Here is a 13,252-nt window from a genome sequence, read left to right as displayed (position 1 = left end):
AATGCCTCAAGCCCGGAATGCGGCGAAGACAAAGATGTAAAACCCGATAAAAGTAAGGTGGACTCCCTGAACTTGTGTTCGCGAACAGCGATTGTTGCCCGCCACAACACTCACCGCTCGGCAGAATGCACAGACAGTGGGCGAATGCAACCAAAATAAGGCACAAGCTACACGCAACAACTCGATTTCTGGCGAACCCTCACTTCTCTTTGAGTTCAGCACGATGACATTGGCGCAATAATAGCGTGACTTGGCACAGATCACGTATTTGGCTGCGCTCACTCGGCATATTCTCTTGCTTACCATTTCCGGACGTTTACATTCCCGTGCTGGCACCGTGGGCGTCTTAACTGAGATCGGTAGGATTCATTCACACCCAGGCCTGACCACGGGACAAGGTATAAAGGCAGAACGGCCATTCACTGCTGGCGTTGATGGCCCTCGTCGCTTTGGTACCTGCATCGACATCGCGTCACCTCCCCGCGTTTCGGAAGGTGCTTTGCGATCGGACTTAGGTGCGCACCGGCTTTCGAAGAATCGATAATTCCTCTGCTTTCGATCCTGCCTTCACTTCATATTCACCTGCGCGTGTGCTATCAATATGGCTCTGTCGACTGGGCACGTCGCCAGTCAGTTGCGCCATCTCATTTACTACCATCTCGACAACAATCTCATTCGCAACGCTCTGTTCCTCGCTGGACGCCTTCACGCATACGAGCCCCGTTCTTTTGAAGCGCAATACCTCATTTCGCTCTGTCACCTACACAATGGAGAGATCAAGGCCGCGTTTGACCATAGTCAGAGTTCCGGCTCTCGAGGCCTACACCTGGGCTGCGCTTACGTCTTCGCCCAGGCCTGTTTGGATCTCGGCAAACACCTGGATGGCATAGCGGCACTGGAGCGTAGCAAAGGCTTGTGGGCAACCAAAAACAACTGGAACAAGCACAATGAAACACAACGACAGCATTTGCCAGATGCGGCGGCCGTCTACTGTCTACTGGGAAAGCTCTGGCATACGCACAAAGACCTCAACAAAGCAGTGGATTGTTATGTGGACTCGCTGAAACTCAATCCCTTCATGTGGGATGCGTTTCTGGGTTTATGCGCAACGGGTGCGTCCTTTGATCTTAAGCAGTGACGAATCAAGCTAATCTGGGATCAGGTGTCAACATCCGAGTCCCTAATATCTACCAGCTCAGTCCCGAACTCCTCGCCATAATTTCGTCATCTTCCGAAGAAAATGACTTCGTGCCTGATCGTGTTGCGCCTGCAGAAGGTGCATTTCCTGTACACACTGGCCACAACGCGCCTGATCCTTTTATGGTCTCCGCTTCACGTAATGATGCTGATGCAACATACGGAAGCTCTGCGCTATGGGAGAAGCTCAATGGAAGCTCGGTCAACGTGGCATCGGTCGCACCACCAGTTATTCACGAGGGCATGGAAACACCGCAAAGTAGCGGATCAGATGAATTCCGAATTGCGAACAGGGTAAATGATCCGGAATCCGCATGGGAGCCACCTTTGGCTCCGACTAGGAAAAATCGTACAATTCAAAGTATGAGTTTGGATCACCCGGGAAACCCCCCTTCCAAGATGCGTCCTACGGGCATTCGACCTCGAACAAAGACCAGGACGGATCCAGAGGATCCGCACCTGGGTCCTTCGGAAGAGAACCTCCACCTGCCCCCCGAATCGGTGATCGCAAACGCACCGTCTCTGGCCAGGTTGCTCATCCACTACCTCCTCAACCGACTGAGCCAGGTGCTCCCCAACGTCGTAGCGTCAGACTCTTCAACCAAATCAAACCTACTACCAGCAAACTCTCAAACTCGACTTTGATCGGCAGAGACGGCCGCGAAGTCAAGAAAGTGAGAAGTATGCACTCTAAAGGACGTCCTACCACGTCGACGGTTGGGCGCGTTGTGAGTGGCAATCGCAAACCAATGGAATCAACCGATCATGATGGTAAAGAACATCGAGCGACATCTGTGCCGCCCACTTTTGCCGCTCCACCCTTGCCAAAGAATGCCGAAAAGACCAAGGAAATGGAGGCATTGAGCTGGCTACTGGGGACTTTTCACCAAATTAGCGTCCGGTTATTGTGCTTTGAGCCGTTATAGGTGCCCTGACTCTATTCAACACTTTAATTCACTCTCACAGGGTCAACGGGAAACACCTTGGGTTCTTGCCCAGCTTGGCCGCGCCTACTTCGAACAAGCAATGTATACGGACGCTGCCAAATACTTCTCAAGGGTGCAAAGCTTGGCACCGTCGCGGCTTGAAGATATGGAAATCTACTCGACTGTTCTATGGCATCTGAAGAGCGATGTGGAGCTGGCTTACCTGGCCCATCAGTCATTGGAAGCCGACCGACTATCGCCTCAGGCATGGTGTGCCCTGGGCAACTCATTCTCCCACCAACGAGATCATGACCAAGCATTGAAATGCTTTAAACGTGCAACGATGATTGACCCCGAATTCGCCTACGCTTTCACCCTTCAGGGCCACGAATATGTGGCTAACGAAGAATACGACAAAGCCCTCGACGCCTACCGCCACGGAATTACAGCTGACAATCGACACTACAACGCCTGGTACGGGTTGGGAACGGTGTACGATAAAATGGGCAAATTGGACTTTGCCGAGCAGCATTTCCGCAATGCGGCAACCATCAATCCGACCAATGCGGTCCTCATCTGCTGTATTGGGTTGGTTTTGGAGAAGATGGACAACCCCAAGAATGCCTTGGTCCACTACGAACGGGCCTGCTCATTAGCACCCCACTCCGTATTGGCGCGATTCCGCAAAGCCCGTGTTCTCATGAAGATGCAAGAATTCAAATTCGCATTGGCAGAGTTGAAGGTCCTCAAGGACATGGCGCCCGACGAGGCGAACGTGCACTACCTCCTAGGCAAACTGTATAAAATGCTCCACGACAAGGCCAATGCGATCAAGCATTTCACTACAGCCTTGAACTTGGATCCAAAGGTGCGTTTTCTGCCTTTCATCTTCTGATTATTAACATTCCACTGATCGTTTTACGCAGGCTGCACAGTTCATCAAAGATGCGATGGAGTCTTTGGACGACGATGAAATGGAGGACGAAGACATGGCGTAGACCTCACCGCTTTTTCACTTTTCGATTTGGGGGTCGTGTCTTATGAGCTCGGCGTTCAGGTCCTTTTCTTGCACAGCATCACTGGGGAGTTTATTTCCAGGTCTCGACATCTGGCATCTGGGTTGGTGTTTTGTACATTAGTGAACGTTGCCTCAAGGGCATCATGACGATGATGGCATAAGCATAATCCATTATTGATAATTCAAGATCTAGACAGGTACTTGTTTTTTTTTTGTACCTCCTCTCTGTCGGGCGTTGGTGGTTGTACGGTACCTGGGGATTGACCTCAACTCTATATATCTGGCCCAGCTTGGCAAGGGTCACTGAATAGATGGCACTGCAGCACCGATACCAACGCTAGTGTATATATGACTGTCCTCTCCAATACTTGGAAAATTGAGCCCCGGATAATCATATATGTTCCCCTTCGAAATAGATTACAAAGTATCGTCTCACTACCCCGCGATCGCGGCGTATTTCATGCAAGGCCGTGATGCCGTCATGTGCCGCGGTCAGCTGGCGGTGAGTCGGCGCGGGCAAAAAAAAGCAGCTTCATGTTTGAACCTTTGGAACCCCATGGCCTTCGCTTGAGATTTGCTCTTCTCATATCTTTTGTTTCCTGGGCAGTGGCCGTCTTAATCTGGTGTACTCAAGTACGTAAACCCCAAAGCCCATCAGCCTATTTCACGCCACTGACCACGGAGTCCCAACAGTCCTGTTCCTGATCCCATCATGTCGATCAGTTCCTACATCCTCTCGGGCATCAGCTCATTCGTGGTGGTGACACTGTCGCTCTTTGCCCTCGGTCAGAAGGTGCCTCGTGCCGCGTTTGTCGCGCGCTGTCTTGCCGCTTATGGCTCCCTCCTCCTGTGTGCGACCTACGGAGTCCTCGCCTCCATCGTGCTCCGCCTTGTCGGCTACGGCCGTATCTCCCAATGGGCCACCGCCCGTAGTTTCAAGTGGGTGATGCGCTTCACCACCGGCGTCAAATTTGATGTTGTCGAGGGCAAGGAGCACCTTACTACCCGGCCAGCTATTTTCATTGGAAATCACCAGACTGAACTTGATGTCCTTATGCTGGGCGAAATCTTCCCGCCTTACTGCAGTGTCACGGCTAAGAAGTCTCTCAAGAATGTTCCCTTCCTGGGATGGTTCATGACTCTTTCCAGAACTGTCTTCATTGATCGTGCGAACCGCGAAACTGCCATGAAGGCCTTTGACGGCGCCGTCACTGAGATGAAGACTCACCGCCAGAGCGTGTTCATCTTCCCCGAGGGCACGCGGAGTTACTCCGATGAACCCACTCTGCTGCCTTTCAAGAAGGGTGCTTTCCACTTGGCTGTCAAGGCCGGTGTGCCGATCGTGCCTATAGTTGTTGAGAACTACTCCCACATCATGTCGCCTCGCCATCTGCGATTCAATGCCGGTTCCATCAAGATCAGGGGTAAGTAGTCACGGAATCCGCAGTAAGAAATCTCCACTAATACAATATGTAGTCCTCCCTCCCATTGAGACCAAGAATTTGACCCCCACAGATGTGGACAATCTTACTGAAACCACGCGCGAGTCAATGCTCAAGAACATTATGGAAATGGCCCACACCCAGAAGACCGAGGCCGATGGCCGTGCCAACGGAGTCTCCACCGCTGTTCAGATCTAAGCACGGACCAACCGCCTACAACGGTGTCTAGGTCATGAACCAGGAACAGCCGTTGTTCCCCAAAATTGACCACCGTTCTCATTGTCCGAAACCCGCCTAAACCATATGACCAAACAGGACGCAGCTACTTCCAACTAGCTGCTGTATGTCCACCTTCCGCATTTCGATAGATACCTTTGATCGCTACAGAGCCGCGGATAGACGATGTCAGGTCATACTGGAAGTTGTTTCCCTGAAATCATCACTTGGGACCTTGTTTATCTCGCTAGCCCTTTGGGCCTGTTACTGAGATGAGCTACGGCTTAGCTTTTTCTTTGGCACATTTCGGTACCTCCAATATTGTTGTGACCACTAATTACCCTTCAAAGCCCCTTGATTTCTTCCCTCCGGCGTGAATGTATATATCCTTAGCACGAAAAGACCTCATGAACTGACCATTGTTATTGCATTGCTGTGTCCCTGCTACGAACAGTTGATAGAAAAGAATTTTTTTTCCAAAGCGCGTTTCCATTGAATCGCTATGCATTGTCGTCTATCCATAAGTCATGTTTATGAACTCCCGTGCGGGGACAAGTGTTCTGAAAATCACAAGTGAATTTCGAAGCTCACGATCTAAATCGCGCTCGATCTCTTTCCCTCAACCGCCGAAAGTAGTCGCGCCTGTAGCCAGGTGATAACAGCGCCCTTCAGCACAAGCCCGGACATCAAGGTCAATATCGACCTCCTGCATGGGCAACCACGGATCATTGAGTGCAGAGGGCAGATTCCAAGGATCCATATCCCCAAGATACCTCTTGGTACTCAGAGGAATCCGACGGAACTCAATGTCATTCTCCGACAACCGCACGCATATTTCATCTCCTAGACGACTCCGAGGCCCACCCTGAACAACCCGAGGAACCACACCAACAGTGCACCCACTTCCCGCAGTAGCAACTATATAATCCGACTCAAACGCAACCAACTCAATCCGCACATCCTCGAGTATCTCAACGCCCCTAGAAATCACAACATTCGTATAAGGCGCGCCCCAATTCTTCGGTGACTGCGGGATCTTCTGACCAGGAGTGGAATACGGCTTGGATGCGAGCAATGGCTCAACAGGATCCGGAGGAATTACATTCGTGAACTCGAGTTCGCGCAGCCAGGGCGCCAGTAGAGCTTCACCTGTCATTTTGACGTATGCCTCCTTCAGAGCCCAATATGAGTAGAAGAGACGAAGCCCGAAGCGGACAACGTCGTTTTCGCGATGAATTGAGAAGTTCCGGGCGTAACCCAGTTTTTGGGCCTGGGACAGAACCACTTGTGGAGCTTTCATCGTATCGAGTTCGCGGATTGAGAATACTTCGCTGAAAATCTCGACATGTTCTGTCAGCGCCGCGAAAGTAGTGATTGGCTTGCGCTCGTTAACGCATGTTATGTCGATGCCGACCTGCGGTCGTACTCCTGGGATCGATGCAGCTGCTAGCTTCTGGAGCTGTGAATCGTCTGGCTCGATGGTTCCGGCGAGGATTGTAAGTGATGCTTGGTGGCTCACGTTGAACTCGATCTTGGTCGCTGTTCCAGAGTTGAAGTATGGGCGGCGCTGGGGTGGATCGGTGCGGCTGAGGGTGATGTTCCTCCATGGAATGTCGTAGACGTGGTGAATGTAGAGACGTTTCAGGAGGTGGGAGGCTAGGGACATGCGTTTGTCTGCGGTGTGGTAATATCGCTTTACAGCCTCTTGTTCTTGGGTGGGTAATGTTTCCAGAAGTGGGAGGTTCAGGCCTTTAATGTTCCATTCACGACTGTCGATGTACCAGCGTGCTAGTGTTGGGAGATTTTGCAATGTGTCCTCTGCATTTTGTCCGTTGGACCCAATTTTCTGGATATCTTCAATGTTGATCTCGTTAAGCGCCATTTCACAGTAGGCAATTGATCTCGGAAGTATCAACTAGAAGCGCTCTTCTGGTGCATGTAGGAAAAAGAGATTGCCCCAAAGCATATGTTTGCAGTAGCTCGGGTTCTTCAGCAAATACACAGCATGAGATTTGCCGTTCTATATACTCATCTGGAAGTGTTGTTGCCCCGCGATGATCTGACGAGGGCTCAGGCACACTTCTCTTATCGGATATCACGTGCTGGTGGATAAGAATATTCCCCGCGGAAAGTTAGAATCACGTGCTAGAAGAGTCATATCGAATGAGGCAATGGTATCTAGATTTTCTACTCTTTTCTACTACAGATATGACCCTCACAGTTGGAGTCCTCGCCTTGCAGGGCGCATTTTTCGAGCACATTCAATTGCTCAAGAAGGCAGCCGAAGCGCAGCATTCGACACAATGGGAGTTTATTGAGGTCCGAACGCCCCAGGAGCTAGCTCGATGCGATGGGCTCGTTCTTCCTGGTGGCGAAAGTACAACAATGTCTCTAGTGGCAGCCAGATCAAACCTCTTGGAGCCTTTGAGAGAATTTGTCAAGTATGTGCCTCATGGCTTGGTGTGAAAGATATTTCAGTCTAATGTGGCAAATGTATAGGGTGCATCGCAAGCCCGTTTGGGGAACTTGCGCAGGCCTGATTCTGCTTGCTGAGTCTGCAAACAAGACCAAGAAGGGAGGCCAAGAGCTCATTGGAGGTCTTGACGTTCGAGTGAACCGCAATCACTTCGGCCGGCAGACAGAGAGCTTCCAAGGCCCATTAGAGTTGCCGTTCTTGGGTCAGGATGCGCCGCCATTCCCCGCCGTCTTCATTCGGGCTCCTATTGTGGAGCGCATCTTGCCGCATCACGAGGGTATTCAGGTCAACGAAGTCCAACAGGATGAGACAGTCGTTGCACCATCCCGACAGGCCAAAGATGCCGTGGCCGAAGCTGCTATGGCTGATCATGTTGAGGTGCTGGCCACCTTGTCAGGACCAGCAGCTCGCTGTGCCACTCAGGGACGTGATATCAACCCAGACCAAGAGGTCGGTGACGTGGTAGCCGTGCGACAGGGCAATGTCTTTGGCACCAGCTTCCATCCGGAACTGACGGGAGATTCCAGAATCCATGCATGGTGGCTGCACCAGGTCCAGAAGGCAGTGAACAAAAGAAACAAACTCGCACAACAAAGCATATAGAGAAGATTCAAAAGACATGTAAATAGGGTATCGGGTGAATAGATATTTCCAGCTTCTTCTAACAAGTTACGCCTTTGAAAATTGCGCCGTATTCCTGTACCAACATTGTCGACTTTCTCGTTAAAAAAGGCCACCTACCGGCCGGCGCCGTATTCATCCTCCTCCCGTTGACGCTGCTCGTCATAGGCACGACCATAACCACCACGGCCGGGGTCGTATTCTTCGCGGTACTCGTCACGCACTTGCCCTCCAGATTTGCCACGTCTGAAATATATGTTAGCTGGTATCTTTGCCGCGGGAATGCCCCCAGCTGTCTGTCACATTCCAAGTAATGTACATACCCGTATTGGCGACCCTCTTCAAATCCGGGATCCAGATCGGCTCGGATGATTCGTTCGTCCAGCTTGGTACCTCCAACGTACTTCAGGCAGTCGAGAGCATCCTGGTGGGTATAGTATTCGACGAAGCAGAATCCGCAGGGGGTTTTGTTGAACCGATCGAGGCCCATGACTAGGCGCTTAATCTCGCCGCATCTGGATTCCGGGTTAGTAAAAGAAGGAAAAAATGACGTCCCAGAGGACTCACTTTGAAAAAAGTTCATGGATCTGTTCCTCGGTAGTGTAGAAGGACCTGTGATCAGTTAGTGAGGTTGGCCCAGGGCCGATTTGCGGGCAGAACATACAGATTGCCCACATAGAGTGTAGTGGCACCACGCAGCTTGTCTGTGGGATCTTCTTCTTTTGCCTTCTCATCATCACGGTCGTTATATCTGCGTCGTTTATTCTGCGCATTTTCCATTAGTACCCGCCTATTGCGCAAATTCGGGAAACTGTGATGCGCAAGTGTCTTACCTTGCCAATGTAGTAGGCACTGGGACGATCCAGTCGATCGACTGTGTTGACTGCCAGCAGACTCATACTGAAAGAGGTGGTTAGAATGGGGGTGGATGGGAGGAAAGAAGTTCGTGGTTGAAGAAGGTAGAAGGCGGACAAGGAGCTCGGAGCTCCAACATCTTGGCGCGCAAGAATTCCTCGCATCAACAACGTCAGCATTGCCGGCGTTTTTTCGTGGGCGAAGGTCTCAGCATTGTCGCGATCTCTCCTTTATCGTCGCTTCTGATCATAGAACTTTCCAATGCCCAAGGTCAACAGCTATGCGCCGGCTTGGCTGTGCCGGCCTCGCCTGGTGCCAGCCTCTTCACCAGCACCTCAGTCAAAAGCCCTGCGCAGGATTTGCAAAATGGAAAGAGCGCTTCTGGCGCCAACGGACCGACACGGACTATCGCGAAAAGAGGACATGAAGTATTCGCCGTCGTTGATAACGAAATTCGCTGGTCGAACCTGGCGCGACTGAAAGATCAATGGGAACAGCAAAGCAAACAGAAGAAGACTGCCGCTGGACAAGACAAGGATACCGCAGATGAATCTGATATCCCATCTTACAGGGTAAGGACACACCGACCGATCGCAGCATCTTCAAGCCAGACAGATCGACCACGGCTAACAGTGCGCAGGTTCTATCTGTGCCCGTCTACGGCCTGATCAAGCAGATCCTCCCCTCGCCAAACGGCGCCTTCCTGGCAATTGTCACTGAGCATACAGTTCACATCTCGGTCCTCCCAGATGCCTCGCATCTCTCCTCGACCGACTCATCCCCAATCCGCTTGAAGACCTACCAACTTGGACCCACTACGCATGTTATTCCGGAGGCACCGGTAGTCTCAGCACTATGGCATCCCCTCGGACTACACACAAATCTCAATGGCTGCATTGTTACTGTCACTGCAGATTCAGCAGTGCGGGTCTGGGAATTGGACCGAAACAACCACTGGTCGTTCGACCAGCCTACCCTGGCTGTGGATCTCAAGAAACTCATCGATGGAACCTCATCCGACCAGGATTTTACGCCCTCCAAGTTCAGCAACAACAAGGGCTTCTCTGCGGACATTGTTGATATGGAGGCCAGCTCGGCTTGTTTCGCAGGCAATGGAGACGAACGAGAGGATGCTTGGGCGCCGATGACGCTCTGGGTTGCAATGCGACCAGGCGACCTTTATGCCCTTTGCCCCCTTCTGCCTGCTAAATGGCAGGCTCCTCCGACCACAATTCCTTCTCTCTCCGCCGCCAATGGCCCTAAACTAGCGGCGCTCAAAGATTGTGGTGAAGACCAGGAGGAGCAGCTAGCGGCGGCTCGGCAGCAGTTTGATTGGCTGCGTGAAATTGATAACCAGATATCTCTGGGGCCATCTTCTGGTGCAGTTGAGGGGGCTGATGTCTTCATTCGACCTGTTAACCCAAGCGCCATTCCGCGCTTGCAAGGACCGTTCCGCTTTGATTCTGGGGTCGAGGCAGACGATCTGGATCTGTGTGACATCCTGGTGATTGCTCCCAGACTCGACGTCGAGGATCTGATGGAGGGTGAAGATGAACAATTAGCCGTGGAAATTACCGAACAAGACAAGCTCTCAGCCACTGTTATTTGCCTTTCCAGCACAAACGGCCGTATCCACATCTGCTTGGAACTCGATGGCGTTGAAGGCCAGTGGTTGCCGAAGACCACGAAGACTTCAACCTTTGACGCTCCTTGGTCAGGGCCCTCTGATATGATCCTGGTTGAGTCGCTTGACACCCTGAAGACGGCCGAAGCCAGCTCAGGTACCTGGCCCACCTTTACGAAAGATGTCCTGTCACGGTATTCCTTCTTCGTCACGACGGCGACCAACGTCGTGTCCTTCTCCATGTCTTCCTGGGCGCAAAGACTCGAGGCCGAGTTGCAGTCAGAGGATGCGTCTGGCTCGGAATTCCGACTTGGAGTAATCTGCGATGGGGAATTCATCAAAAGACAGCGGATTCTCCAGGTATCAGAAGCGGATATTACAGGCCAGAAAGAGCACCTGGCCGCGTCCCTTCTCTTCTATGATTACGATCTTGGCTATTTGCTCATCACCTACCACCCCTCAAGCCCATACGCCGCGATTATGGATGCTCCCGAGGAGTCTTTCTCCGCGGCAATGGAACTGTTTGAAAACAAGTCCCCAGTGCCTGGTTCCAATCCTTTGCCACGCCGAGCTCCGTATCAAGTTCCCGCTGTTCTTTACGCAAATTCGCCATTGGATTCCTTTGTCGAAAAGCACGTTCCTCACCGCCAGCGACAGACTCTCAAAGAACATGTACGCATGTCTCCAGCAACTTTGGACCTTGTGACTACTGCCCATCGCGTGCTTTCTGCCCACACCAATGCTCTCGAGCGAGCGGCTTCGGATCTGTTCCGTCGTTGCGAGCGTTTGCAGGGCGAGATGAAGGATCAGCTCAAGCAGCTTTCAGATGTTGCAGAGCGTATCAAGGGCGTGACGAGCGAGATCGATGAAGACGGAAATCGCAAGGAAGGTGTCCGAGACAGCAAAGCTCTGGACAATAGGATACAGGCAGCAAGAGACAGACAGGATGAACTTGTGCAACGATACGAAGCTTTGCGCAAAAAGGTTCTGAACTCTGGTGGCCGCCCCCTCAGCGAGAAGGAAAAGGCATGGGTTGCAGAGGTGAATACTCTTTCCGAATCACTTGACGACAAGCCGTCAAAGGAGGAGGACGAGGAAAATCAGCGGATGGCGCAGCGCTTGGACATGGTAAGAAAGCAGCACTTCAGTCTTACTTGGAATCTTTGACTAACGCATCACAGGTCAAACGTCTTGCCTTCGATCTTCTGGCGGAAACCAAGTCTATTGCAGCTAAAATGCCTTCCCCACGGAGCCCGGTACTCCTGCTTCCCCCAGTTCTCAACCCAAGGTGCCGCACCGCTTGCAACGGGCCAAGGTTGCAGATGCGATGAGAATGGTCGAACGAGAGTCAGTTTTTTTTTATCTCACATTGTATCACGGCATTACTAACTAGAAGCTTTAGGTCCGCTGTCATTGATGCCATCACGGCTCGTCTTGAGCGACTGAATACCAGTCTTTAAAGGGTGGGGGGGCATGCCTCAATATTTCCAGCCCATAGGACGATAACACGGCGCAGTATCAATCAAATGCAATATTCACGATATTCACGTCAGTAAATCAGGATAGCGTTACATTACCAAAGACTTCCAATGGTTCCAACAAGCTCCTCCGTGCTATCTAGACATCTAAACCAATTTCCAAATAGAACTAGTAATTTACCTATCTCATTCCCAGGACCTCCCTCTCCGCGCGCGATAATCCTTCCTCACAGACTCCAGCCTTACCGGATCACAGACTCTTGGCAGATCATCATAATGGGGTTGATGCCTCCTGACAAGCTTCCAGTGGATGAAAGGAGTCTCTGGTCTTGCAGTCTCGCTTAAGCATTCGTATCCCTTCCCGCTGTCTGGTCCTTCTCCATCCTTGAGGTCTACTTCCCCTTCAGTATCCTCTTTATCTTTACCTTCCTCGACTCGATCCCATCCTAATTCCACATCACATTCAATCTCGCCATCCGGACGGGCTTCGGTCTCCAACCCCGTTCGAGCTCTACTCCTACCACTTTGTTCCACACCTGCTCCTCGGCCATCGCCCCCTGCCTCTTCCCGGTAGATCTTTCGGGGTCGCTGGCGTTAAGGTACCCTGATAGTCCTTGACGTCTCCGAAGAACATCTCGGAAGAAGTATCGTTCTGCCTTGCGTTGCTGGCGTTCTTGGCACTCAGCGGCGTATCTGACTAGCATTTTAGCAAATGGTTCATTCACTCGTCTGTCTCCTGCATCCCAGCAGACTCGGCAAGTTTGGAGATTGGACTGTAGGATTATGTAGTTTCGTTGGGTGCAGTGGGCGTTTTGGGGGCAGGGTTTGCTTCGGGACTGATTAGGGCGAGTATGGCCGCAAAGGTAATATTCTGTGCTCCAGAGCATGCACATTTTGTGGAGGTAGGGAGATCGTATTCAGGGATCCTAGGTCTGGTTGATTGAGAGTAGGGGACGGGCAGAGGGAGGCTTACCGTTATTTGTAGGCCTCTTGGACATTATGTTTCACTTAGAAAAGGTTGATTTTTGTCATTTTTTTTTTTGCAAGAAACCAGGCTTCTTATAACTTGCTTTGAATTTAATGCAGGTGTTGATACCTTCAAGGCTCAGACATGCGGGGTTGAGGATCAATCCCCGGAACTCTCCAGAACAAGGCCTTTGTATCGAAGACGAACACCGTCATACTTTGAGATCGGATATCCAGCACAGGGCGTCTTGCATTGATTCTTGAACTGTAATATTGTCTCTACTAGAAGTGGACAAAGGCCATTAGATGTTGAGATAAAGGCCGAAGCGCAACAAAGAGCGTGTGATATCAAGTCGCGACTGAAGGATTGTGTGTGTCTGACTGATTGTGAATTTAAGGCTACTTTATAACCCAAAAACCCTGAGACATACTC

General features: G+C 51.3%; 6 protein-coding genes across 6 annotated transcripts; 4 read left to right on the top strand and 2 right to left on the bottom strand.

Moving 5' to 3' along the window:
- Positions 1-601: 601 nt before the first annotated feature.
- On the top strand, positions 602-3,121 carry N7477_003204 (anaphase promoting complex subunit bimA; the record flags this gene model as incomplete). The annotated part of the gene is made up of 5 exons (XM_056964867.1): positions 602-1,112; positions 1,163-1,784; positions 1,850-1,925; positions 2,164-2,991; positions 3,050-3,121. 5 exons carry the CDS (start codon positions 602-604, stop codon positions 3,119-3,121), a joined length of 2,109 nt encoding a protein of 702 aa, XP_056824820.1.
- Positions 3,122-3,853: 732 nt separating this feature from the next.
- N7477_003203 (1-acylglycerol-3-phosphate O-acyltransferase SLC1) lies at positions 3,854-4,781 on the top strand (the record flags this gene model as incomplete). Its single annotated transcript, XM_056964866.1, has 2 exons — positions 3,854-4,565; positions 4,618-4,781. 2 exons carry the CDS (start codon positions 3,854-3,856, stop codon positions 4,779-4,781), a joined length of 876 nt encoding a protein of 291 aa, XP_056824819.1.
- A 637-nt stretch (positions 4,782-5,418) lies between these two features.
- Positions 5,419-6,681, bottom strand: N7477_003202 (4'-phosphopantetheinyl transferase family protein; the record flags this gene model as incomplete). The annotated part of the gene is made up of 1 exon (XM_056964865.1): positions 5,419-6,681. The coding sequence occupies one exon, from the start codon at positions 6,679-6,681 to the stop codon at positions 5,419-5,421; it is 1,263 nt and encodes a 420-aa protein (XP_056824818.1).
- A 326-nt stretch (positions 6,682-7,007) lies between these two features.
- N7477_003201 (pyridoxal 5'-phosphate synthase subunit PdxT) lies at positions 7,008-7,878 on the top strand (the record flags this gene model as incomplete). Its single annotated transcript, XM_056964864.1, has 2 exons — positions 7,008-7,240; positions 7,299-7,878. 2 exons carry the CDS (start codon positions 7,008-7,010, stop codon positions 7,876-7,878), a joined length of 813 nt encoding a protein of 270 aa, XP_056824817.1.
- Positions 7,879-8,012: 134 nt separating this feature from the next.
- N7477_003200 (nuclear cap-binding protein subunit CBC2) lies at positions 8,013-8,795 on the bottom strand (the record flags this gene model as incomplete). Its single annotated transcript, XM_056964863.1, has 5 exons — positions 8,013-8,142; positions 8,220-8,411; positions 8,464-8,508; positions 8,561-8,661; positions 8,730-8,795. 5 exons carry the CDS (start codon positions 8,793-8,795, stop codon positions 8,013-8,015), a joined length of 534 nt encoding a protein of 177 aa, XP_056824816.1.
- Positions 8,796-8,813: 18 nt separating this feature from the next.
- Positions 8,814-11,706, top strand: N7477_003199 (uncharacterized protein; the record flags this gene model as incomplete). The annotated part of the gene is made up of 3 exons (XM_056964862.1): positions 8,814-9,323; positions 9,392-11,503; positions 11,557-11,706. Coding segments are annotated over 3 exons (2,772 nt in total), but the record flags the coding sequence as incomplete, so codon positions are not given.
- Positions 11,707-13,252: the final 1,546 nt, after the last annotated feature.

The sequence above is a fragment of the Penicillium maclennaniae genome (genome assembly GCF_028827695.1).
Source record: "Penicillium maclennaniae strain IBT 15551 chromosome Unknown utg000003l:1.0-5670915.0:1.0-5674809.0, whole genome shotgun sequence".
NCBI lineage: Eukaryota > Fungi > Ascomycota > Eurotiomycetes > Eurotiales > Aspergillaceae > Penicillium > Penicillium maclennaniae.
This window is presented reverse-complemented; position numbering and strand designations above follow the sequence as displayed.